This window comes from Anser anser, assembly GCF_964211835.1.
Source record: "Anser anser genome assembly, chromosome: 1".
NCBI lineage: Eukaryota > Metazoa > Chordata > Aves > Anseriformes > Anatidae > Anser > Anser anser.
Genome location: NC_139720.1, coordinates 36397324 through 36424495, shown reverse-complemented (window position 1 = coordinate 36424495; position 27172 = coordinate 36397324). Strand labels below are relative to the sequence as shown.

The 27172-nt window shown below is 45.0% G+C and overlaps 1 protein-coding gene across 5 annotated transcripts; it reads left to right on the top strand.

Moving 5' to 3' along the window:
- The first annotated feature begins 430 nt into the window (after positions 1 to 430).
- On the top strand, positions 431 to 26655 carry LOC310893036 (uncharacterized protein). 5 transcript variants are annotated; one of them, XM_083821500.1, is made up of 5 exons: positions 431 to 4610; positions 15371 to 15457; positions 16139 to 16226; positions 16985 to 17033; positions 17245 to 26655. In XM_083821500.1, exons 2-5 carry the CDS (start codon positions 15387 to 15389, stop codon positions 17472 to 17474), a joined length of 438 nt encoding a protein of 145 aa, XP_083677626.1. In that variant the 5' UTR covers positions 431 to 4610; positions 15371 to 15386; the 3' UTR covers positions 17475 to 26655. The 5 variants fall into 5 exon arrangements, 1 of the variants encoding a protein (XP_083677626.1); XR_014578656.1 differs by lacking the exon at positions 431 to 4610 and having other exon boundaries at positions 6001 to 16226; positions 22562 to 22809; positions 23319 to 26655; XR_014578655.1 differs by lacking the exon at positions 431 to 4610 and having other exon boundaries at positions 6001 to 16226; positions 23319 to 26655.
- The last annotated feature ends 517 nt before the right edge of the window (positions 26656 to 27172 follow it).

The following is a 27172-nucleotide window of genomic DNA, read 5'->3' as shown; positions in this document are numbered from 1 at the left end:
TAGGCGAGGGCCCGGCGGCTGCGCCCCACCATTGTTGTCTGCCCGGGGAAGGGGAAGGAGAAGAGAGGAGAGAGCGGGCGGTGGGAGGGAGGGAAGGAAGGAGGGAGAGAAGGAGGGAGGGAGGGAGAGAAGGAGGGAGGGAGGAGGGCTGCCTGCCCGCCTGGCGGCCGCGCTCGCTCCGCACGCCGGAGGCACCGGTTCCCCCTGCCCTGCCTGGCCGGGGCGGGGAGCGCAGCCCCAGCGGCGGGCGGCGCCCCGCCGCGCCCCGGAGAGGTGTCTCCGGGAACGGGCTGCTCCCCGCCCCCCTTCCTGCCTCCCCCCCGCCGCCGCCCGGCCGCTGCCGCCGCCCAGCGCCCGGCTCCGAGGCCCCGGCGGCCGCCGCTGCCCCGCGGGCGGAGGCCTAGCAGGCCCGGCGGGCCCCGGGAGGGGGGAAGGAGGGAAGGGGCCGAGCCCGCGGGGGCCGGGGGAGAGGCTGGAGGGAAGGTGTGATCTGTGGGGTCCCCGTGGGGCTCCCCGGTTCCCCCGAGGGCAGGGCACGGCTTCGTGGTGGCCCCTCTGAGCGCCCCAGCGTGCCCAGACCCAGCAGGGGACGGGGGCATGGTGGCACTGGGGGGAAGAGGCAGCCCCCCTCGGGACACAGCTGGTTCTGGAGAACAGGAGCCTCAGCACCCCTGTGTGGGGCTATTCGTGGGGGAAGGAAACAAAACAGGGCGGGAGGCCACCCGAAATCTTGCTGCCTTGAAGTGCTGTGCATGGCATACAGGGGCCATGGCCCTGATGGACATCAGCGTGAGAAAGATGGACACCTAGGCCGGCGAGCCCCGGTGCCCGGCTTTCCCTGTGAAAAGGCTGTGAGACAAGCGCTGTGATAAGCTGAAGGTGGTCTAGAAGGGCAGGAAGAGCTGCAGGTGGGAGCACGGGGCGAGTCACCTGGGGGAGACACGGCCCAGGCGTGCCCTTGCTGTTGGGCGATGCCAGCAGCGAGGGGTCAGCCTCTGTCTCTGCCTGCAGAGCTGGCACCGGACTCAGCCCTACAGGGCTGCGGAGGATGTGCCAGCTCTACGGGCTGAGATGACGCCGTGCGTGCCGGGAGCTGAGCGCAGCAGCTAACCAAACCAATAGCCACACTTCTCATAGGGCCTGTACTCCAAGCTCGGTTCTCACTCACAAAAGGAGTCAGACAGGGTTCAGGTTGTGCAGCCCCTTTCCCTGACCGCTGATGGCACTGAAACTCAGCCTTTCTCTAAGAAGGGTTTGGACAAGAAAACAAGAACAAATAAAAACAAGGGAAAAGCAAAGGGTGATGGACATTGCTTCTTACGACAGGCAAAGAATGTGGCTGTCATTCTTGGAGTCAAGACCAAAAGTCAACCTCTGAGGCTGCAGATGCAGACTTTGAGCTGCAGGCAGGTCAGCTCTGAGGAGGTTAAAGGTATGTAGGGGGCTTCTGGAGACACAGAGGGCTCTACTGGCTTCAGGTAAATCCAGGAGTGATTAAGCAAAGTTGCAGACTAGCCACAAAGAGTTTCCAAAGGTGTGAGGCATGAGTGTGGTGAAAGTGCCCAGAGAAATAAAATACCTAGAGATCCTGTCCTGGACAGCTAGTCCTGACACAGCCAGGACCTGATCCTTTGGGACAAACAGGAGTGAGCGCCGGGATCATCTGCTGCTGGGAGGTTTAAGCCAGCTACCCAGTAACTTGGCTGGATTTGAGATTTAGTGCTATGGAGATCTGGCCCTTGGGGGGAAATGGCAGGGTTATCGTGCTAATGCTGACTTTCTTGGCGGTGTTTATGTTTAATTCTTACAAACCCGTTGCCTTACCATTGCAGCTACTCACTTCCACACCTCTACCACACGTTTCTAGCAGTAAGCATATATATACCCTTTGCAACACATCTTTCACCTTTGTTAGGTACCATGCTCTCCCATGCTACAGGATTCCTGTTCTCCTTACACCCTCTTCATGTGCTGTTCTCTATAATTTTATTATGTCTCTTCCTCTTGCTCTCCCAGCACAGCTACTCAGTGCTGATCCCAATTCTGATCACCTAAAACAATCTTAGCACAAGACGTTATTGTCTGAAGCCAATTTACCTCCAAGCTGGATGGTCAGATTACATCCCTTGAATAAGAAGCCCTGACTCAAAAGAGCAATCATCTTCATAATCCCACCAAACTCTGATTTTCATCTCAGCCTTTGATGCTTGCTTCTTTCCTCCTGGCTGTTCCAGTCCATCTGTTAGCCTGGGGACAGGCTGATTTACAACACAGTAGGCCACTTTCCCAGGGGACACAGGGTGCTAACTGGAGATTAGCTGTGAATCTTGCCTCGTCTTGCAGAGCAGAGTGTTTTCACAGCTGCTGAGGACGAAGAACAGTGGTCAAGTCCCCTCGTGCCCTGGGTGAAGCTCTGCAGGTTGGCCAGGCCAGTCCCAATCTCCCTTGTCTGGGAGCTGGGCATGCAAACCGTGCCTCAGATGTGGCTGGGGTCATGGATTTGAAGTTACCTGCCTCCTCCTCTCTTGGGGGCTGAAGGATGCAGCCCTATCTTGCCAACAAGCCTATGATGGGAAACACCACCCAGATCTTTCTGCCCAGAAGAAGGGTGCAGAGGGGAGGCTGAATGTCTGCAGCACCCCTTCCCCTGTGTGCTAGGTGCTGCAGCCAGGGGCTGTGCCTGTCTCTGTGAAGCCACAGAGAGAGCTTTCTGTTTCTCTGCAATCGCCTGTGAGGATTCAGTAACCATCTGCCCATGGAAATTGCTCTCCCTGCCTGTCTCCCTGCGTTCAGCCTGCTGGGCTCGGGGCTGCCTGTCCGTGGCAGGATCACTGACCGAGGAAGGACTCGTGTCCCCAGCCGGCAGGGGCATGCCAGGCTCAGAGCTGCACGTATCCTGGATCCCTGGGTTAGGGCCGGCCTCTGGGACAACCGGGACTGAGCTGGCTGAGAAATCTGATTTCCATCCCCCCTACCACTCCCTGCCCTTCTTTAGGGATTGCCAAAGGATTGTGCATTATTACATGGGTGTAATCTTCTTTGAAGATGTTCGTGGCAGCTCAAGTCTCCGGACTCAATTCCGCACTGATTTACACAGCCTGCAATCCCATCGCGGGGATGGCGACTGCACAGGAACAGCCCCTGCCTGGCTTTGCAGTGTCAGGTTTGAGGTGACTTACAGGGCAGAAGAGATTATTACAGAAATTCCTGTCTTTTGAGACTTGTTCCCGGAAAGGTCCCAGCAGACTTCCCATCAATTTTAAGAGCAGCAAGCGCCAGGGCTCTGTAACAGTCCTGCTATATGAACCTCTGTGCATCCATGAATGGTGTTGGAAAACGCTGGCTTATCTACAAGGTTGTTCTGTGAACTCTGAATTATGGCATGTAGAGCATATCCAGCTCTGGTCAGGGAGGGTGCTGCAACATTTAAAAAGTATTAGGATAAAGCTGATTGAGAGCACATATGTTGTTGCAAGAGGCAGAGTTGTATCAATAATGCAGGGCAGTGGGGTACTGCAGCTGTGCGGTACTGGAGCAGGGTTTGTGGACGGTACCTCAGTGTGCAGTTAGATAATCTACTCCGTCGGGGAACTGGAAATCCTGAATTATGTATGATAAAACAGCAACGTGTTTATACAGAGAGCAGTTCCTGCAATACTTCATGCACTCAGTGCAAAAATGGAACAACACGGGCATGCTGGATTCTGCTTGCCTGAGAACTTCATTATTGTATTTCATTTACACAGACTGATGAGCTGCGCAGTATTTGCTTTCTTGTGCTGCTAATAAAAATAGACCATATAACTGATTGCTGGAGTATCACCGACCTCTCTGTGAGCACATAATGAAATGCATCAGCCCCCTTAAACAGCAAAACCCTACACTAATTTTCTTTAGGCTGAAAAGGAGACAGAAATAATTCATCACGCTTTATAATTGCAGTCAATCAGTCATTTTACAGTTGGATGGGAAGTCTCTAAGCGAACGACCAAGCTTTAACTGAAAGAATGAAATACTTGATTGTTACTGAAAAAAAACACCACAATAAGAGGCACCATTCAACGAGCTTGTTCAAACGTTTGTCACTGATAAGATGTACATTTCTATAGAATCAAATCTATTTGCTTGGCAATTAGATTATTTTAGTAAAATCGGTTGCTTATCTAAGATATAAAACCAGCAAGGCTTTTTCCTCCCTCGCAATCAGTGCAACGCTTAATGCTGCTCTGTGCTCATAAACTCCTGAGACAAGGAGACAAAATCTGGGATAATGGGGTTTGTCACTGGCTGTAGAAGAGCTGGGACTTCACCCTGGCTGACCTGAAAGTGGGTGGCTCTGAAGGATTCGGCTGGACCTCCGCAGCAGTGAAATGTGGCTCGCGAGCTGCCCGAACTTCACCAGTCCAGGAAAGGTGTTTCCCTCATCCCGGCTTCTATGAGAGGCTAAGCTGTCTCTGATCTTTCATTTCCAGAAACAGTACTCTGATCACTGGCATAGGCATCTTGCTTGCCAGGGCCTGTGTGCACAGCATCTTCTGGAAGCAGAGCAAAGGAAGCAGAGGCATTCTTACTTCACATGGGAGTGCCTATAGGCGGAGTACATAGAATTGGTAATGTGCTTTAAATTTATGCTACACCAGGATCTGTAATCATTTTAATGTGTAGACAAACCCCAGGGGTTTAATGTGCACTTCTTAGGGTTATTGTTTTTGTTTGTTGAGCAATTGCTGTGTTTCTTTTGGACATAGTGATCCGAGTGGAGATTGTGAGCTTCACACACCTAAATTTAGGCAACTAAAGACATATGCCTAATCTAAATACGTTACTTAACTTTCTCCAAAGTCAACGGAGTTGCGGGCATGTCCTTGGTGATGATCAACACAGTTCACTTATTTTAGATATTTCTTTCAGGATGAATTTTGTTCCAGTTTTCCTTACTGTCCTAACCAGTGGTCATGTCAGACAGGAGCGAAGTTCTCTTTGTAAAACCTGAAAGCAATATGCTGAGTGTTAACAACACTCCATTAGAAATATGGTTATTAGTTTTAATACCTTGCTCCTGATTAAAATGCGCAGATAAGCATCTGCAGACTGTTTGTTCACTTACTATTTGTAATCATGTTGGAAAGGAATCCCGTTGGCCTGCTGTCTGAAGGAGGGTTCAGGAAAAATACCCTTAGGTAACCTTCTATATATATGCGTATGCATCTGTGCATGGTTGTGTGTACAGCCAAACCTGCCACGTTCAAATGCACGCGGTAGCTCTGTCAGTACAAAATGCATACAACTTCTGGATCCACTGGGGAATTGTTCACATCACAGAAAAAAAATCTTCCAGGTAGAGTCACGGGCTTGAAATGAAAGAGAGCCTTCTGTCTGAGTACGGTAGGATTTCAGCCCTGGAGGACTGGTACTGTCTGGTACATGAAAAATCATTGTATTTCTTGTAAAGCAAAAAGAAAAGCACCAAACCCAAACCTCCTCGTATTAGTTTAGTTGCTGTTTTGTTTGAAGAAATTAATGAGACTTAAAACAGTAATTGGTATGTCAATATTTAGTCCTTTGGCTTTACTGTCATGAAAGTCTTACGAGGAGCGGCTGAGGGAGCTGGGCTTGTTCAGCCTGGAGAAGAGGAGGCTCAGGGGCGACCTCATCGCTCTCTACAGTTACCTGAAAGGAGGCTGTAGAGAGGTGGGGGTTGGTCTATTCTCCCACATGCCTGGTGACAGGACGAGGGGGAATGGGCTAAAGTTGCGACAGGGGAGTTTTAGGTTGGATGTTAGGAAGTACTTCTTTACCGAAAGGGTTATTAAGCATTGGAACGGGCTGCCCAGGGAGGTGGTGGAGTCACCATCCCTGGAGGTCTTTAAAAGACGTTTAGATGTAGAGCTTGGGGATATGGTTTAGTGGAGTACTTAGTGTTAGGTCGGAGGTTGGACTCGATGATCTTGAGGTCTCTTCCAACCTAGAAAAATCTGTGAATCTGTGAATCTGTGAAATGCAGTTTAATGTTTCCTTGTTAACTTGCTCATTTTGAGGGGTGCTAATAGGACTAATGACATAACTAATACATGGGAAGCGATGAGGCTTCTTTATGCCTTTTGCTGTTATTAAGAATATTATCCTTTTTCATACGGCATTGCTGTTCTCTTCCCAATTAGTAATTATGAGGAATGAATTCCAGGTAATAACTTTCTCACTTAATGAGAAGAGATTGAAGCAGTCTTGCCGTTTTGAAAGAAGACACATCCAGGTAATTGCATCCTCGGTGCAGGGTTTGTGTTCTCTGTAGGGCTACTTCCATCCTGTTGGGAACCTTTAAGTCTCCAGTACACCAGTTCTTCTCAGCCTAATGATCTGAATACTCAATCTGTAAGCTTCATGCACCTAAATTTAGGCAGCTGCATGTGCCTTACACCTGCCAGCTCACATGCACCAGCATTCTTCTGGATCTTTATCTTCCTAAATTTAACAGCTGTATTGTGCAGAGAAGTCCTAGGATCTTTTTTGGTTTAGCTTTTCTTTCCAAGCCCGGTGGGAAAACACTGGTGTGTTTGAGAGAGCTTTTCCAAGTGAGCCTGAGGGGCCATGTTAGTGGTAATTTAAGTCTCTGATGAGCAGATAATTGCAATGCTGATAATTAGCTTTTGGCTTAAAATTTTCTGTTTGCATTGTTTATGTTTGTTCTATCAGTTCTCAGCTAAAAATGAAGTACTTCTGCTACTTCATTACTCCTGACCTTCTCATCCTAATGGCTTTGACTGGAGAACATTAAAAGTTTGATTAAATTTAAAAGGAGAAGATGCTGTACTCGAAGCAACATCAGAGAATTGAGAACATTATATTTTTAAAAATCAGGTCTGTGTACTTCATCATGACGTTGCTGCCTGACGTTAACTAGAATGCTTACATGAACAGATCTGCTGGATTGCACCCCCAGCACTTAGAGAGGGGGACGTAACTCCTAGTCTTGCTTTCCTTGGTTGACCTACACAGGCCATCCAGATTTTGCAGAATCTCAGCTTTTGGGGCTGCGTCAGTCCATGCCAGTAGTTTAAAGGTTATGAACTGCCTTCATTTATCTCAAAAGGGCATTAATTTTGAAGCCCAGCAATGACACTTCAAATGTCAGCCTTGTTCATTTTAGCAGAAACATCTAGCTACTATGCTTATTCATTAGTGTGGGCTAGAAGGGTGGGAACAGCTGCAGCCTAGCAGACTAAAAAAGTGCATTGCTATTAATGGTCTACCCAGCACGCTGCCATTTCTCTGATTCAGCCCCTTGGCCCACCCTCTGGCTGAGCCCTTCCCCAGGAGCGAGGCATATGCGGAGAGGAACAAGAGCGGAAAAGGAAAGGCAATTTCTGTAGAATTTTCTCTTCTTCATTATGGGGAGCAGCAGTGTGCTGCTTTCATGAGTTCTTTTTTTCCTCCAGCTACTTTTGGCTTTGCTGTTGCAAAAAGATGAACCAGAATCGTGTGGAAGGGGTGCGGCAAATGGAGATAGGAAAGGATATGGGCACCAACCTGCTCTTGAGGAGACCTGTTTTTTCTACATTTTGGTTAATGACGGTTTACCTCAAAAACCCAGCTGCCTGCATGGTCTGAGAGCACTCCAGGGTGAGCTGGGTGGTGGCAGCTGGAATGGTTTCAGGCTGCAGAAGGAACTGAATTCAGACCTCCCACTTCATGGGCTGCTGCTCCCTGAATTAAAAGCAACACGATGTCCTTCTCCTGCCATCAGGTTTTTAAAGACGGAAACCCAAACGCTGCTCTTTCAAGCCCTTGATACTTGCGTGATCCCCTAAAGGGAAGGTGGTCCTTGGTTGCAGTCTCCATCTCCAAACTAGAAACACCTAGCCCTGGGCTGAGAGGAGACTTCAGACATTTCTTTGTCCTTGGCTTTTCTTATTGCCAGGCTGGAAGATGCTCTTAGCATAGCATGCAAGGCTTGGGGGGTGAATTTGGAGGTGGTTTCCTAAGACAATGCCCACATCCCTGCTGCAGAGGTATGGCTCTGCGGGGGCTGGGGAGGCAGGAGGTGCTGGGGGTACCTGCATCTTCTATCGGATGTAATTTTCTGTCATATCCTCAGGTTGCAGCTGACCCTCTTGAGCTGCTGGTTCTCATCAGCAGTAGACACACAGTAGTTTGAAGGTAAGATGCAGTGATCTTAGCTTCACAACTAGAGCTTCAAAGTAAAGCTTTCAAGTTTTCCTTCCATTGTCCAAGAAGTGTCTTACATTAAAGAAAATCTGCGAGGAGTTTAAGAGCTATTTTCCCATCCTTTCTTTCTTTGTATGTGTGTTTCTTTGCACTTTTCTTAGTGTTAGCTTCTTTTTGTTGTTTGTGTTCAGCGGACCACTGTCATAACAACCGGGTGTACAAATATCGCAAAGTACACACACTTTTTTTTCTAAACGAGTAATGTATTTTCAGAGTCATGGCTCTGGTTCTCACATGCACACATATAACTGAAAGCTTTATGTTAACAACTGCTTCAAAATAATTTTTTTTACCAAGAGCTTAGTGTAAATGACAATATCTGTTTAACATAATCTGTAGTTTTCACAAATGCTAAAGACAAAAGATATGCAGAAAATCTTTCTTGAGGGGCTCCAGTGCAGTTTGCAATTCAGGCTATTAAAATATTTCAAATGCCAGAGCTCCCTCACGTGGAAAGATGAGGAAGGCGGATTAATGCCAGGAGGAGGTTCTACAGACACCAACCAAAGCTTCCAAACCTCAACAAGAAAATATTTATAACAGACATTTATTTTTTTTTCCGTCTGAATACAGTAGAAGATCCTCTCTTCTTTTCTTGCAATATAATATTATTTGAATCAAATATTTGTACAAAATCTGAGAAAATTAACCTACATGGACCAAATTTTCACATAACCTTAACAGTTCTTTACTGTTGACAGCCATGTGACTACATTTGCCCATGTTGAGTTGGGTGGCATGAATTACGAAACCACGATGTCAGAGATGCGCTAGGGTAATGAAGGTTTGTTATGTTAACATCCTACAACCGTGACTCTCTGATTCAGTAACTGCAGCAAATATAACACAAAATACATGACATTCATTTAAAATGTGTGAACTGGTGTGGGTTTGCTTTCGTAACACAGATCAGCAGTATTTGGAACCTCTACAGGAGCTGGTGCCTCCTTTTATGGGCTTTCAGGAGTGACAGTGGGTGAAGCCAAGCCCATGTGAATGACAAAGTCTAACCCAGGCTGAGTAACACATTCGCAACAAGAATGGATTCTTGATTTCCAAAAGGCTGAGGAGACAATTATTTCAGGAGATCTCCAGTATTGCTAATTCTGGCTGTAATCCTCTCAGTGGCTTTCATATGCCAGAAATCTTTGTTATTCTGGGGGAAATGATACCTTGTGACATACGCATTTTATAAATAAGGTAATTTTCCCAAATACAGTAAAAAAAAACATAATGTATATTAACAATTATTAGATTGAGAATGTAATATTATTAGATTGAGAATTTTATATGAGAAGAAAATTAATTAATGGAGCTTAACGCTCCTTTCCAACCAACTTATGCTTACATTGCTGACAATATTAAGCAGTGATTCAAGCTGTAGATTTAAAAATGAGTTGGCAGCAGATGGATGCTGCTGGTAAACTAAGGAGAAGATTCAGCATGATGCTTATAATTCGGTGGTGGCTCAGCTGATGTGAATCTGCATTAGATACAATGGTATCAGTAGCTGGGGATAGAAGGACAGCGCTACATAAATCATGTGCATTGTTATATATTCTCGAGGTACATAAGATGTTGCCTGGCAACTGCATGTCTCCTCGCTCAGCAAAGTAAGTGTTTTTAATTATGTCTCTGTGATACTGCATGATCATGGAATTAAGAAAACCGACTCTGCCTGAGCACTTTAAAAATGGCATTTATTAAAAATTATACTAACCAGCATCCCAATCATCAATATGCCTTGTCTCAATCAAGCATCCTGTGCCTCTGGTGTTCCTAAGCACATGTTACAATATTGCAGTTCAAGGATAATTATGCAGAAACAGTTTTCTTTTCCTTGAATATTTCAGTATTTATAGGATTTATAAAACATCCTTCACATAGTCAGAGGATGCTGCTCCTTTTTTTTTTTTTCCTTTTTCTCTACCACTTTGTGCTTTCTTCTTTGTACCCACAGAGACAAGAAATTGGGGTATTTTTTTCTCCTGTCACTTGGACCTCTACTCTGTGTAAGGGAAGCCACTCATATGTAGATCATCTTGTCACATGTCAGTCATTTACAACATACTTCATCTGGATTTAGGAAATCTAAGCACACCTGTAAAATTAGATACAATATATACCATATTGCCAGGTTTCTGTAAACTGCATCTACCACACTATATCTTAAAAGGCCAAGAATGGAACATGTTAGCAAAACACTTCTTAAAATCACAACCCTGATGCACACTCTAGTCCACAGTCTTCAGGGCACTAGCATCTGTGAAGGCCACACATAGGGAAGGAATGGTAAGTCTCATGAATCTTTAACAGGCCCAGCTTCAGCAGGAAAGGGAGAGAACCTGAAAGTCACCAATTCCCCATAGCATACTGGCAGGACACTCAGCAGTGTGGCAGCTAACCCTCGTCGAGCTCATTTTGATGGAGTCAAAATGAGCTGTAATGGACTCCCCTATTTTTGGAGTGAATTCTCAAACCAGAAGGTGGGTGATAGAAAGACTGTTTTGATTTCACTACGTTTCTGTTTTGTGGATTCCTGCCTGTTTAAGCATCTTGAACTTTGAGACCACCTCTTGGGCTGGACCTCTTAAGGAACTTAGGAATTCCATTCTCTTCTAAAATTGATTTATTTTAGGCAGAAAGAGATGCTGAGTTGCTCACAGGTAAGAAATCCCAGGTAGATGTGGAAATTCAGCTACACCTAACAAAAATTTTCAAGTCACACAGACAAGTGTCTAGTGAAGCAGTGTGCCACCAGCATTACTAGCCAGCTGGTGCAGAGTTCTTTGAATTGAAACCTTGGACGTAGGTATTCAATTCTGCCTTATTTCTGTATTTTATCGAAACCTTACTCTTGTCCTTTATTTTTATTTTTATTTTTTTATTTTTTATTTTTATTTTTATTTTTTTTAGGAGGGAGGAGGGGCAGTAATGGGCCCAAGTTCCTACTGCAATAGTGTTCTTTTGATGTCTTTGCACCTAATTGCCTATTAAGGAAGCTTCAGGAAATAACTGAGTGCTAGATCACTCCTTCTAAGAAAACAGCCCCTGGGAGATGATCTAAGAGATGATGGCAGTAGTAGTACTCCTTCATATCATACTCAGCTCTCTACAGCTTCTTCTCTGTATGGTTACATGAGAACAAATGCCAAAGCCTCCGGGGCATTGTTCCTTCATACCCAGAATTTCTATCACTAAATTCATGTTACACATTTTTTTCCTGCTGTCTGTATAGACTTCTTACCTAATTTTATAAAGGGAAAGAAATGTGTTAAACTTAGCATTAATATGAACATATGGTATCAAACATACAGTGAAGGGAATCGAATTAGAAGACTGAGTTATATCTGTCCCTCCTCCCTTCCCTGAAACCTTCTCACCTAACTTGAAAGTACCTATAGAGAAAATAAATAAATAAATCTCCAAACCCAAACCCATGGCAATAGGACATGACTCAGAACTTGGAAAGCAGTCAGGGCAGACCAGTCAGGGCAGAGCAGGACAGAGCCACCTGGCACAAGATTTTTTTGTTGGAAGTTTCCTTGCCTTGGTCCCAAATTGTGTTAAACTAGGATGATTTTACATCTCTTTGCATAGAGAGCTGTGAAGGATTGATGCAGGGTTATTGAAAAGGTTAATAAAAAGTGCACTTCAGAGGATATCTTTTAGATACATCATATTGGCCCAGTGTAAGATTTTAGTCCCTACAAATCAAGCACTGCAATACTTAATGCCAAATGCAGTCTTAGCTATTTTGTTCCTTTGTATGGAGCGTGGGGAGAAGCAACTGCCCAGAAAATCCTGCGTGCTGTGAGGAAGTTGCCTTGTGCAGGCCAGGAGACATGGGCATGAAGTCTGGGATCCCTCCTCAGCTTCCTGGCATGGGACCACGTGTCTTGGCCACACGAGGCAGATGATAGCTCCTGATACCTACACTTATCCTATTAAATCATGGAGCACAGCTGAACCTTTTCCCCTGTGTAGCAGCCTACTGGTTAGAGAATGTTCCCCAAAATCATACCTGCCGTAGCTGGAGGGATTCACCTCTGCATCTCACTGCCCCAAAAAATGTCCAGCCCATAGACCATAGGCAGTGCTGGCTGGGGAAGCAGTCTCTGCTCCACCACCTAAACCGTGTGGCTGGGCAGAGAGAATGATGAGATTAGCTGGAGGATGAACAGATAGGACCACAAGAGAAAAAAGATGAGAGCAGGACTTACTCTGCAGTCTGATGAGGAAGCGAGGTTCCATCTGCTCTGTGTAGACGTAGGATAATGTGGAAATGAAATAGAGAAGAGAATCTTTGATTAAAAATGACTTCAGAGTTGAGGACTGCCTGTTTAACATTGAAACCGCCTGTTTTATAACTACAACCTTTTTGCAGTAGCTAGAGGGAAATCTGAAGTTACAGACCAGCTTTTTGTCATTTTGCAAAAGCAGAAGTGCAGGCTCTTATTAGCCAGTCCTGGCTGCGCTGCTCAGTTCCTGAAATAGGTCATGGAGAGAATCTGCGCTAATTAGGAAAAGTTGGTAAAGACAATCATTGCCAGTTAAAAATGAGTGCCAGGTCCATTCTACTTGCATAGCTGATCTGGAGGTGATGTAACGAACAGGTTTTGTACCCAAACTGGACATGCTGAACAGTATGACTCAGTCCTGGGAGCCGCAGGGAGCAAGTCCGATCAGGCTCACTCTGCTGAGCTGCAGCTTTGGCTGCCTTGTCAAGAACACCAGCAGCTGCACCTTCCCCCAACACCCCACAGCGTATTGACAATTACCCCTGCAGTTAAACTTTTCCTTTTCTTCTCATATCCAATTTTCTTTAATGGATTTATATTGCTCCTTCCTTTGGCTAAGTCCAACAGAGGACTTCGGTGCCCGCAGTCAGGTGAGGTAATGGCCCTTAGGGACCTGGCGTGCAGAGCAGAGTCCCAAGGCTTGCGTCAGGCGTCTCCCAGGTTCATGCAAAGTCAGGTATGAGGCTACGCAGTGCCTGGGGAGAAGGAATCATATCAGGATGGAGAGCTACAAGACTGATATGTGTGCAAACCAACATAATAGGAGCTAGCAGGAGATGGGAAGGGCAGGTGCGCTGCTACCACCAGAATTTTGGTGCCAGTGCCAGTTGGCTCAGGACGCAAGATAAAATCCCCTCTTCTTCCTACATCCCTTCCTCCCAAAGGCTGGTCGTGGTTTATCACTAAGCTTTACTTACATTAAAATCCACAAATAGCAACGGAAACCGAACCCACAGCTCCCTTTTGCTGAGGACAGTCGTAAGGCCCTGGCTGAGCCCCCGGGAGCTGCGGGGTCCTACCTGGAAGGTAGGTGCAGAGAGGAGCAGCTTTTCACAGGCTCCTCTGTGTTCAGCTTCTCCTGCTGACTCACAGCGAGGGACAGCTGAGACACCCGACCACCTCCGTGCATTCAGCCTGAAGCCCTTGAACAGGTTCTGATGCCATTTTGGCACCCAGGCATCCAACACTAAGCCCTGCAGAGCCTAAGTTTGAGCTCATCGAATAAATCGTACACATTAAACCTTTTGTTTCCTTTTCTTCTCTCTCTGGCTAAGTAGCCTCTGTTCAGTTATAGAACAGCTGTTTTGCTGCTCCAATGAGCCTGATCCTATGCATGCCCAAAAACGGGAGCTGAGGGTACTGCTAGGTCAAGCAGACAAGTGTATACAGAGAGAGATAGGTGTCTGGCCAAGCATTTAGTGATGTCTGTATCACACTTACAGCGACAGGCATCTGAGGTCTGCTTGAATCCTCTTCTAGGATAGGATTGTGCCCAGATTGTTATTTAGAGCAAGACTGTCTCTTTTCCCTGATTTCCATTACTTTGCTAATGAACCACAGGAGTGTTTCTGACGTTTGTGTTAAGTAAGTATTTTGCCTACCTTCTGCTAGAACAATGCCCTGGATAAATCACCACTCAAGGCAGGTACCAACGTGGAAGGAAAATTTGAATTGATCTTTACGTATATGTTCCAAAGCTTCTGAAGTCATTTGGCACCATTTCACCGGCTTGAGGAAGCTGTAGGATTCTGTATCTTTGAGAGTATCTAGATGATGTGAGAAGCTGCATTTCTTTTATTAACTTCCAGCATTATTTCATTATATGAATCATTCCAGTATGCAAAGCTGTCATGAAAATTTACAAGTCTAGGCACACAGTCCTACTTGTCCCATGTTTTCTATGATGAAAAAAACCACTAACAATACCTTACTCAGGCATCAAAAAAATTGTTTGCCTTGGGCAAGCAGAATTTCAATCGGTTTGTCTTCCATTAGCTCATCAAAAAAGCTGGAGATAGGGAAGAACACCTCTGTCACTTTTCTTTTTATCAGTTTGCATGTTACCTTTGGATGAGTCCACCCAGAAACACTCTGAAAGAGTGGCTAAATCCTACCTTGAACTGGGAAGAAAGGACAGGTACTCTGACTTGATATCCCTTTCTAGGAAGGAATTCAGTACATCTACATGCAAGGTTTAGAAAGCATTTTGTCTGAAATATTGCTTTCACTGCCAGAAATCTCATTCTTATCAACTGTTTTCAGTATGACAACAGAAATTTTAATGTGACCGTGGAATTATTATTCTAAAAATGAACATTTCAAAGTTCATATATTGTGCAGCTCAAGCTGTGGACATTTGTTGCAGTTGACTTTGCCAAAGAAGAATGAAGCTAATGTCTTTTACAGAAAGCAGACTCAAAAGTGAGGAGAAAATTGTGTTCTGGTGAGAACAGTTCTCTACTTGCCAATATTCTGCGTTCTCTGAAGATTTTCCCCCTTCAGCTCTGCTGTCAGTAACCTGTTCACTAAGATACTAAAACAGACATTAAATGGTAACCATAGCATCCCGACTGAACCTCACTGTCAGACCAGAGCAAGGGGACTGCAGCACTCGTGAGGTGGTTCTGCTGCACACAGCTCTGGCTCCAGCAAGCTTCAGTTCATACTTACCCGAGACCTTATCTCATTCTCCATTCCTGGGCCTTGCCACAATGGTAAAATTTCCACATTGCTCTTTGGAATTGTTCAGAAGTCTTCCAAGCCCATGGACCAAAAAGTATCTTTTTCTTAATCTTATATCATACTAAGGTGTTTGCCTTTTTAACTCTTGTTTTTCAAGACAGATTCCTGGTGGGTGAGATGAGAGCAAATGAAAAGTGGGACACAAGTCTTATTTGTCCAGCACTGCACTTCCTTGCTGCTGTACAGAGGTAACGCTGTGTAGCTCCCTTGGAAACCAGGAGAAGGTAGCTCTCATAGCTCTAATCCATCTCTCTCTTCTTTCCTCCTGACACCAACCAGTTGAGAAGCAGAGTCCATGAGTGGGATTTCCACCCCTGTTGGCACTGGGGGTGTAGGCACAGAGAGTTCAGTCCCCACTTCGCTGCACTTCTACAGCTCTTACAACAGCCCTCATCCCCTTAGACCTTCCTGTCTTCCCCAGCAAATCACCCCTGCAACCAAGCCAGAGTAGATCTCACTATCCCCCTGGATTCCTGCCTCCTGAACCTGCCTTTCTGTATCTGCAGCCCCCTGCTTTCCCCAGCTCTGGCAGCCTGGGGCAGTGCTCATGGTGGCTGTGTGGCCAACAGCCAGGGAATGGCTCCTCTGTGTTTGGGAGCCAGTGAGGTGGAGGGCAGGATGCAAACAACTGGGTTCCAGCTGGGGACGTCAGGAGGCTCCATCCATTTCCTATGCAGCCACTTCACGGATAAGAGGGGGGTGATGGGGGTAGGCCCATGTCAAAATACTGTTCTGCCTGCTTTTTTTTTTTTTGCAAGCAAGAAAAGCATCTTAGGTAATGAAAACTGGAAGTCTCTTATTACTGAAAGTAATAAGAAAAAGCTAAGAATACAAGAAGCTATAATTTTGTTAAACTTTTTATCCCTCAGAAGGAGGAAACCAGAAGTGGCATTGAGAAAAAAGCAAGGAATAAGTAGATGGCTGTACTGCTCCCGCATGCTGACTGAACCCAGAGAGGTAAGGCGTCCTAAGTGAGGCAAGGTAACATTTTTTAAAATCCATTTTGCATAATATATGACTATAAAAGAAATGTGATTCAGCATGGTTTCAAACTTTAATGAAGAAGACAACACATATGCTTTAAAGAAGGAACTCCTCAAGGTATAAAAACAATTTAAAAGAGGCAGCTCTACCCTTAGTTCTATGACAAAGCTGTTAAAGATTATTGCTTGTCATATTTAGTCCACCATACCCTGTAATTTTCTGAAGATGAAGGGTTATTTAAAGCTGTCTGATGATAAAATGATGAAGTAGAGGAGGAATACACTCTTGTGGTACAGTCTAGAGAAAGAGACAGACATGACTGTTCCTGAGTGGGTGACGTTGTAGGATTTATGTACAGAAGCACAGCAAAGTCTCAACTGTGTTTTTGCATAAACCCAATGAAAGTCTTCTTGCACAAATGTTAACCTTTTGAAATGAATATTTAATATTCTCCTTGCTTCTCTATGGTCCTTGGGGAACTTGTAATGAAGGAGCATGGAGGGGAGAAAGGTGAATTTATTCTCTGTCGCTGCAAGACCCTCATAAACAGCTTCAAAGCAATACAAAAAGGCTTTGTGCTAAGCCACCGATAACTTCAGTGCCACTGTGTTCAGAAGGATCCTTCTGCAAGTTAAGCTTTTGCTCACAGAAGGGGCAAAAGTCTCATTTTATGTGTGTATCATTAATTATTGCAAGCACATGCAATAAGCTCCTTTTTATTTTGTCTATAGATGACTCACACTGTGGGGACAAATAACATAATTTTCCTGACAGCACCAGGTAAGAAAAAGAGACTGCTGTGTCTTAGCTAAAAGTTCATTAGGATATTAGTGTGGATTTCCCAACTGAGCACACAGCGACATTCTTTATCCCAGCATCTTTTCATATTTTAATAACTTCCCTTTGTAGTGGGCTGTGTTAAAGAAAAAAACCCTTTGAGGAGAGTTTCATGAGTTAGCTGAAGAACAGCTCTTCTTTTTCCCAAGAGCAGGTTTCACTTTTCTCCTGTGCTGCCGTACCCACCGTGTGTTTTCCCTTTTGATGGGTGCCTGCACCTCCGCGGACACACACCTGCCATTCTTACTCTCCAGATCTGTGATAAGCCCAACTCTCTACATGTTCACTCCAAGTCTGGAAACTCACTTCGGTTCTTCTGACCCTTACTGGCCCACTACACCTCTACCTCACTGCTGGGCATCAGAAAGGACTGTCATGCTCTGAGCTAACATGAACACGCAGGCATTAAGGTGTAGCTCATGATGAACACCCCACACTGTGCTGTACGGGTGTGAATGCAAGTGCTGAGCAGGAGCATCTCCTAACCAAGTGTTCATGTAAAAGTTAGGGCTGGAAGCCAGGATTTGATAAACAAACAATTCCACCAGTTCTCCCATACCAATCTGTAAATGACCCAGACTCCCAGCCTTGTTTCCAGTGCGGTGATTTTCCAGAGCTCTGCTGCTTCAGTCTACATCAACTGCCACCTGCTGTCTTGTGGTTTCTGTTCTCCAGAAGGGAACATGACCGTGCAAAGGTTATTGTCTTCCAAAATCTTTTCTCCATGGCTGGATTTGTAAATTCTCTGATGATAAACAACAGCTCAGCATTCATTTTCACTACACTAGAATGTAAATTCATTGAGGGAGAGCAGGGAATATCAGAGAGGCTGGCAGCCCTTCTAAATCTCCCCGAGCAGCATGCTCTCCAATGGTCTCACCTTGCCCATGATCTTGCACAGGGCAATATAAACACAATCTAACAAGCATAAAAGGAACATGAAGAAAGGGTTTACTTTACAGAGTCTTCTGAAGTAATTGTTTGAAATAGTTAAGAAAGCTAGCCCAGTATGAAAGCTGTGGGTGATTTTTTCCTTTCTCTTGGCAGGGCTTGTTTTGATCACCTAGCCTTAGCAAAGAGCTGCATGCGTTAATTAGGAACAAAATGTCATCTCACTAGAACAAAATGTCATCTCACTAGAAAACCACCTGCCATGCGGAAAGTTGTGCCGTGAAACAACATCTATAGTGTGAATGCAAATTTAGCTGTCTTGAAAATAGAAGTAGAGAGAGAGCTGGCACAGCTGAATCACTACAGCAAGTAAACTCAGGCCTGGATTGGCAGCACCACCATACTCAGTCCATCCAAGTCATGGAAAGTCTGTGGCAGAACCTCAAACTGTCCTCAGATCCCTCAGTTTTTAGGCTGGGCTCTCTTCTGTAGCCCAGCCTTCCGCACCTTAATGAACAGCCGCTGGACTTTTGTTTAATCGAACTCCGTGCTTGTGAAATGAGGTGTGAAAACATCTCTCCAGCTAAAAGGCTTCCTCTGCAAACACCATTAACGCTGGAGCTTTGCCTTCCACACCGGTGGGTGCAGGTACAGGCCAGCCTTTTCCTCCACAGAGACATAAGAGCAGAGGACCAGGGTGGTTCCTCCATGGCCCAGAGCACCAGCAGTCTCCTGCGAGCACCGTGGCCAGGCCGGAGGCAAACCTGCTCTGCCCCAACCTTGGGCTGTCCACACACAGCCTGCTGTCACCCTGTACTTCCAGCCGTGGGAGGCCTTTCTTTTCATCTCTGCAGCCCAAGTGGCAAGACTTTCTTGGGGGAATATGGTAAATTTTGCTTATGGAAATGAAATGTTTGATTTGGACACTAAGCGCCAGTTTTGGTGCAAGCAGGAAGGCCCAGGCTTATCAGCTGAGGCCTGTAGTAATCGATTGCAAAATAGGATTAAAAAAAAATAATAATCAATGCATTGTTAAATATACTATCATTAGGAGTCAAGAAATGCTTGTGAACAGCGTTTCTACCACAAAGGGCATAATCCTTTTTCTTCCACTTCAGGGTGAGTTTACTTTTCCTCCCACAAACGTCATTTAGGAGGCCCTGCTGCGCAAGGATTGAGTCTGAATATACTTCAGTGCTGTCTTAAATCTCAATTTCTTTATAGTCTTATCAGCATACTCCTGGTTATTTCAAACTGGCTCAACCTGGGTGTTTTACAGAAATCCTTGCTGTAATATATATATATATATATATTTTTTTTTTTTTTTCTGAGACTATATTGAAGTAAAAATGCCTCAGGATATACAGTTGATGAGAAATCTAGGATATGGTATTTTTAGAATACTAAGGGCACTATTTCTCATGGAAAATAGACCAAGGGATACACAGAGCAGTGTAATTGTATTTTTTCAAAGAAAGGTTCAAAAGTTGCAGACAAATGAAGGACGATTTGACATTTTGACTACCTGATCTGGTTGGTTGATAGATACAGGAAACATGTTTTGTCGGCAAAATAAAAACAACTCTGCTAACCTCTCAAGCTCCTTTCAATATTACATGTGTAGCAGGAAAGCTCACATGTTGTTGATTTGATGATATTCTATAAAATCTATGCATCCCAGTGACAAACTAGAATGATAACTAGTTCATCTCCACAGGGATGAACCTACAATGTCAGACTATGGTAATGTTTTTTCTAGGGGAAAAAAAAAAGATGTAATTTCCAATATCTTATTTTAGCACAGTTAATGTTATTATTGTCATAATCATTATTATTAATAATAATTCCACATTATTATTAAGCTATGGTAACAGAGTGCATAGTTTCCATGTATTCAGTTATAGCTCAGGAGGTCTGACATTCTGTCTTGACCAAGAACAGAAAAATAAAGCTGGTGCATGAAGACAATGAAAAGCAAGTAAGAAATGAGTGTGGCTGCTAGAGCTGCTCGACACCACGCCAGCTCCTCCTTTGTTTTCATAAACGCCCTGGCTCCTGGTCCCCGGGGGATACTTGTTGATAGACCATTGGCTTTCTGGATAATAATTCCCTTTTTCTGGCTTAGTTACATGAAAATTGTTCTTATTATATTTGCCATGATATTCCACATTATCTGGATGTTAGAAAATACTGCTGATATCTGTCTAAGCATATAGCATATATAGGAAAAAGTAAACTGAGTGCCTCCTACTGGAGGTAAAATTGTAAAAAAAAAAAAATAATTAAACATTGCAAAATATTAATTTTTAAAGTTTAGCTTATAGTGTTTACACTGAGAATACCAAGTGCCTGGGCATCTGGCATCCAGTAAGTTATAACTCTAACCTATATTAATGCTCACAGTTATTAAGGACAGAAAAAGCCTAGGTTGATCTCCTGCATTATACAGAGCATAAATTTTTGGAATTAATGTCTGCTTTGGGTCCAATAGTTCAGACTGAAATGGAACATTTTATTTCAGAACAAGGTCCGGTGCTGATTTAGATATTTCCAGTGCTGGAAAATATTCCTCTCTGCCCCCACCCTCAAAAAATACCAAAATCAAAAGCAAAAGCCTGGACTGAGTTGTTTCTGTGGCTAATTACCAAATCTGCAGGGCTGGCTGAGGTTCTGCTCTGTAGCAAACAGGCTGTTTGTGACTGAAACATGATCGGTGTAACCTAAACAACTACTGCTTTGTTGTGGTAGAGTCTGTTCTCCGCTCTTTTTCAAGAAGTTTTTGCAAGACCGAAATCCCCTGATATTGGATGTGGTGTTTTTCTAGTTAGCACGTCATCATCTGTAATACTGAAGGGTTTCAAGGACATTTCATTCTGGTTTTATGAGTCTTGTTTTTAAATCACATGTATTGAAATCCATTACAGTATTTTTTTTTTCTCCCTGCATATTACAGACAGCTGTTTATGTGCTGGTTGTTGTGTTTACTGAAGTGATACGATGGTCTGTGGCAAATATCAACTTGTGAGTCCCTTTCTGCCTCCACGGAGCGCTCATCCAGATGTAACCATGGCAATTTATTTTCAAGTTGCTAGTGACTCAGAGAGACAGTGACACGTTTGACACAGAGACCTACTCCATTCTCCTTTTTGCCCTCTCTGTATTTGTTAAGCAGGCTGTAAGCCATGGTTTTAATACCCTAATTGTCTGAATCATCCCACAGGTCTGCAAAAACTCCAGGCAGGCAGCATTTAAAGGAACAGTTGTAGCTCCTCTTGCTGGTCACCCAGCATCCCAGCACCCGTGCCCAGACAATTAATTCGTTTCTTTCCTTTATATTCCTTGGCATCTGGATCAGAGCTGGGGGATGCAAATGGGGTTGGTCCATCCACAGCCCCGGACAGGGTGAGTGATGGACCAGCTGCTTGTGAGCTCCCTGGGTGAGCGCTACAGCCAGTGCTCGGCTTCAGTGTTGCTTAGTTTAATCTAACTCCTTAATTTTCAGATGTAAAGATTAATATTGGGCCTTACTGGGACAACCATCAGATCTGCTCTGTTTGGTCTGATCAGGTCTTGTTGTTCTACTGCGTGGATGAATAGTTATCTGTGAGAGCTTTTAGCAATGAACAGCTTGAATTAATTATGTAAATGTTTTAGATAAACAAGGGTTACATCAAAACATGTACTGAAAGAGGATTTCCAGAGAAAGACATGTAAATTTTCAATTGAAAAGCACCATATTATAAAGTGTTACTCTTCTCTGGCAAAAAAAAAGTGCCATATAAATATCAGCCTGGCTACACTCCATTTTTGTAAACAGTCATCACGTAAAAGCTCTATTTGCAGGTTTTGAGGTAAAAAGAAACCCATACCAACTGCACTTCAGTGTTCCCAATTGATAACAGCCTGTAACCGCTAAAAAATGTGTCTTTTTTTCTATTCATACCAGTTGGAAAAACCTGTAGTCCACATCCTAGCAGTTGTTGGGATCCCCCAAAATAAAAGGACAGTACAACACTATGACCCCTTCCATAAAAAAGCCTTCCTGATATGTATTTCATTATCATTATAAATCTTATTCATAAAAGAGTTCTGAAAATAGACTTCACGTGCTAGCGTGGCTCCAGGAGCAAGTCCCTTATCTGAGCTGAGCACTGTCAGGGCCAGCTTGCATTTGCCCTCCGTAGAAATACGGAGGCAGAGAACATCTCTCCCAATGTTTTGCAGAGTGCTCTTGATACCATGGGCCTGTCTCCTTAGCTTCTCAGGAGTTAAACATCAGTAAAGGCAATCATCAGAGGAAAATTACTGGAACAAACATGACTAAATGGTTCGAGCCACCTGCTGCTTTGAGGAAAGCATCGTGGTCATAAAAAGGAAAGCGCAAATTCAATCCTTTTTTAAAGTTGCGGGCAAAGCAACCTTTAAGAACACAAGGTGTTGCTGCAGTTGTCACATGTATCTGGATGATCTTAACGGAGCATAACGCTATGCAAAGCTGCTCAAAGCAGTCTAGGGAAGATCTCAGGACAAAGTAGGATACAAGTGCTCTTGTCCATGTCTCTTACCGTTGCCATTTACAGGCAAGTCCCTGTCAATGAAAGATCTCCGATCAGAGACAGAGAATTTATTATCTGTGCGGCGCAGAGGATACCTTGCTAGGTAGAAGCTCACGCATCTGTGACCTGGGATTAGGAGCTGCAGAGAGCTGAGCAAAGGAAAGTTTGAGGAATAACTCTTTGGATGAGTTCCAAACTGGCAGATACTATTTGCAATACTCTTCTACAGTGCTGCAATTCATTACCTGGCATGGCTAAGATACTGGGTTGAGGTGAGGAATGGGACTAAATGCCCCAGAATGGGTGATGCTATCTCTAGGTCTTCGGCCTTCTTGTATAAACAACCCCCCACAGTGAGAAGCTATCTCAAAACATGCTTCCTAAAGTGGAGAACCTTTGGTATTTCAGGAGGTGAGACTGGTTCTGCTGTGAGATAATTTAGATATATTTCCCTGATTGTTCCATTCTTGCCAAATGTAGCACTTCTAAGACAAAAGGCTCTACCATATCATTAAAACCCACATTGCCTCGGATTTCCTTTATTTAAGAATTGCAGTATTGCTTTCTGATTACTTAAATAAAAATGAGCTACAGCTCTGCTCTCTGCAGTCTGTGTTTGTTCAGTTTCTCCAGCAAGCCAGTACTTTCTGTGAAAAGTCTGGAAAAATAAAACCAAACAACCAAAAACAGTGAGTAAGAGCTCGTCTACCCCCAATGACAGGAATGAAATGTGACTTTGAAAAAGTAGTCTCTGAGGATTTTTTCCTTATTCCTGATTCAGCTTTCAGTAGGAGAAACACGAACCAGAATTGCCAGTCAGAAGTGCAACAGGAAGAGCAAGCTGAGATGACAAACAGGGAATGGATGCAGGCGCACAGCTGGTGTCTTGTTTGAGTCGATATTGCTTCCTCAGCTCCTTGCAGCGAAGGACATACAAGCATGTGGTGTCTACAGTGCTGTCCAGGTGACAAACTGTCCATCTGCTCAATGTACCTACTGATAATCTGGACTGATTAGTCTGAACTGGAGTCCACAGAAGCCTCATGCTGTGTAACATCTGATACAACTCTCCCTTTGTTGTTCCAAGTGTTGCTTGTCCTTCCTGTGGCTGTCAGGGATGTAGGAGCTGTAGCAGACTCCCTGCTGGACCTGTGGTGCTGAGGCATTTCGTTGAGTTGAGCCAAAGGCACTTGTGTGCAGTGTAACAGGACAAGCTAGCATCACCTTGTCTGGAACACCGGCCTTCTCTGAGTGGCTTTTTGTGTGCTGTGGCCTTGATGAAGTCAGTTCTCAGTGAACGGCAAGGCATGAAAACGACATGGGTAAAACTAGGCTTCTGTTATTATAATCAACAGAGAAAACTTTTAGACGGATTCAAGTTGGACAGAGCATAAAACAGAAACCAAAACAGACTGAAGCAACATCTTCACCACAACTTCTGTCCCTCTGTCAGTAATGAGGGAAAGTGGAGTGTCTCAGTGTCCAAGGACCAGTGACTTGGCTCAGGTCTATCTGCCAAAACTAGTTGAAGGAGGTTATCTCTGGACTGTGAAATTGGCCTTCCTTGGTGACTCTGGTTCACTTTTGTGACTTTTGCTCCATGGGACATTCTTAGAAGGCATTCATCATAGGGATGTCTAATGGCATATCAGGATGTCTGTGTTATTATCAGAATGATGTTTGTTGTTTCTTTAATGATCAGCACTGGGTGGTAATATAAATATTGCCTATGGGATTACTAGGACCCCACAGTGTATCTTGTTATGTCTTCACATCCTTCACTTGCATAGCCATAGCAATTACTGTCTTAAGTGTCAAATCAGTAGCAAGCTGTAGTTTTTCTAACATGCATCATTTCTGTATGCCAGTAATGCTGCAATACTGTGTTAAAGAGAGCTGTGCTGAAATTTTGCACAGAATCCTTGTGAAGTTAAAGAAGAACATACTTCAGAGGGAGCAAAAAATATTTATTCAAACTTTCTAATGAAAATAACAAAAATTTTGCTTCTACAGTCACCAAAATCAAAGACAGCATTACAGGTTAGCCTGTAATCTTATCAGATGTACTGCTCCTGTTCTGTTTTGCTCTTTAGGGGCTTGTCCTCATCTTAAATGCTCCTACTTTGTTTTCTACTTCATCCAGTCATCAACAGCCTTGAAAATGATGGATAACAAGTCTTCCATCTATCCAGGAGTATGTGAACTTGTGACCGCTGCCAATACCCATATGCCTTTGTGGTTGTCTTAAGTGCTTCTGGTTTCATTCCGCTTCTACTACCATGTAATGGATTTATTGTTTAAATAAGGCCCACTTGCTCAGAGATCTCAGCTCTCTTCAAAGCCTATGTACTTAGCTTACAGCAAGCCAAACATAGAAGTACGTCCGGGATAAACCCAGGGAAACTCTACCCAAATCCTCAGTGCCTCAGCTGCTGGCAGTCTTTTGTCTCTGGCAAGAGTGTATTTACACTGTGTTATTGAATAATAGTCACTTCATGGGTGACTATTGAAACAATGGCCTCCAGAACATACAAATAACATGGTAGTAGAAGCATCACATGGCTGCCTTAGAGAGGAGAGTGAAGCTGCTGTCTTGGGCAATACTTGAAGCTTTCTGATGTGGACCTTCCTGTTGCTGTCTCCAAACCTCACTTCTTTTCTGTTGAAACCTCAGGTTTCTGTCCTGCCCCTCTTTCAGCCTCATGCCCAGTTTCCATCCATGTGAAATGCAAGCTAAAACACACAGAATAACTTACTGCCTTTGCTGACTGCCATACATTGCCTTGAATGCTGACACACTGTACTGAGCAGAAATTGCTGGTCATCAGGGTAGGATGATGGATGAAACATAAGGTGCTGGGAAGAAACAAACGACTGCAATATTTATGAGATAGATGTATATGTATGGTATCTCAAGATGCATGTTTTTTAAGGAAATATAAATTATTGTATTGGGTTTACATGGCAAGGGCTTGGTAGCAGGGGGCTGTCGGGGATGGCCTCTGTGAGAAGATTCCAGCAGCTGCTCCATGTTAGATAGGGGCCAGCTTCAGCCAGCTCCAAAGGGGACCCGCCACTGCCCAGAGCCAAGGCAATAAGTGATTTTTTTGTGCTTCTATGCGAGCAGATTTAAGAAAGGGGAAAAAAAACTGCTGTGTCACAGCAGCTGGGAGAGAGAGGAGTGAGAAAATGTGAGAGAAGCAGCCCCACAGGCCCCAAGGCCAGTGCAGCAGGAGGGCAGGAGGTGCTCCAGGCACGCAGCAGCAGTTCCCCTGAGGCCTGTGGAGAGGCCCCTGGTGGAGCAGGCTGTCCCCCTGCAGCCCATGGGTCCCACTCGGAGCAGATCTCCATGCTGCAGCCCGTGGAGGAGCCCCCGGTGGAGCAGGTGGATGTGGCCTGGAGGAGGCTGCGGCCCATGGAGAGCCCCCGCAGGAGCAGGCCCCGGGCCGGAGCTGCAGCCTGTGGAGAGGAGCCCACGCAGGAGCAGGGGTCTGGGGGGAGCTGCCGCCCGTGGGGGACCCGTGCTGGAGCAGTTTGCTCCTGGGGGATGGACCCCGTGGTATGGACCCATATTCAAGGATCCGTATTGTCTTTGGGCAGCCCCCGCAGGCTCAGTTGGGGAAGGACGGCATCCCGTGGGAGGGACCCCGCGTGGAGCAGGGGCAGAGAGTGACCGTGAAGGAGCGGCGGAGACAAAGCGTTAGGGACTGACCGCAGCCCCCATTGCCCATTCCCCTGCGGTGCTTGGGGGGAGGAGGTAGAAGAAGGTGGATGGGAAGCGGGTGTTATTTGTTTTTAGTTTCTCACTGCTCTAGCTTGTTAGTAATAGGTAATAAATTACATTAGTCTCCTTGTGCCGAGTCTGTTTTGCCCTTGACGATAATTGTTGAGTCATCTCCCTGTCCTTACTTCAACCGTCGAGCCCTTTTCATCATGTTTTCTCCCCTTTTCCCTTTGAGTAGGGGGAGTGAGAGCATGGTTGTGTTTTACCCAGCAGGGTAAAACCACCACGCTGATGAGGTTATTTGAGTCAGAAAGCCCAGGCAAGCTCTGTGTATCCACCTGAAGAATCAGTCTGGGAGCAGAAAGGACTCCCTAGGGCTGGGAAAGGAAAGAGCAGCCAGTCTGGGGGTGGGGGTGGGCAGGGGGTCTTATCTTTTTGTGTCAGTGCTGGCTCATGCTCCAAGTGTTACCTTTATATAAACATCACGACTGTGAGACTGGCTGGGAATGCTTTTTCTTCAGTGGAGTGAGATGAGGAGAAGGGCTTCCTCAGGAAGATCCTTCAATGCTGCGTTTGCAATGAAAGAAAATCTGGATTACTCCTTGTTTGGAGGAGGGGAACAGGAGGTTGTTTCTTTACTTACGCAACACTGTGAGGAGGCTGCTGTGTGAATAAGGCAGTCTCTGCAGTAACGTTTCACTAGGTATGTCTGTGGAGCAGTGCTCTGAGACGGATGGTATTTGGGGGCGCTGCCTTTAGCTTCTACAAGAAAGCCGAGGAGAGGCTCTTGCTGGGCCTCTAGGAAGCTTCTGCAAAAGCATTTTGTTGTTCTACCTTTTCACAACTGTGTTCCCAACTCTGCAATCAGCTGATCCATCCTTAAGACAGATAAATGAAATGATCCTGCCTTA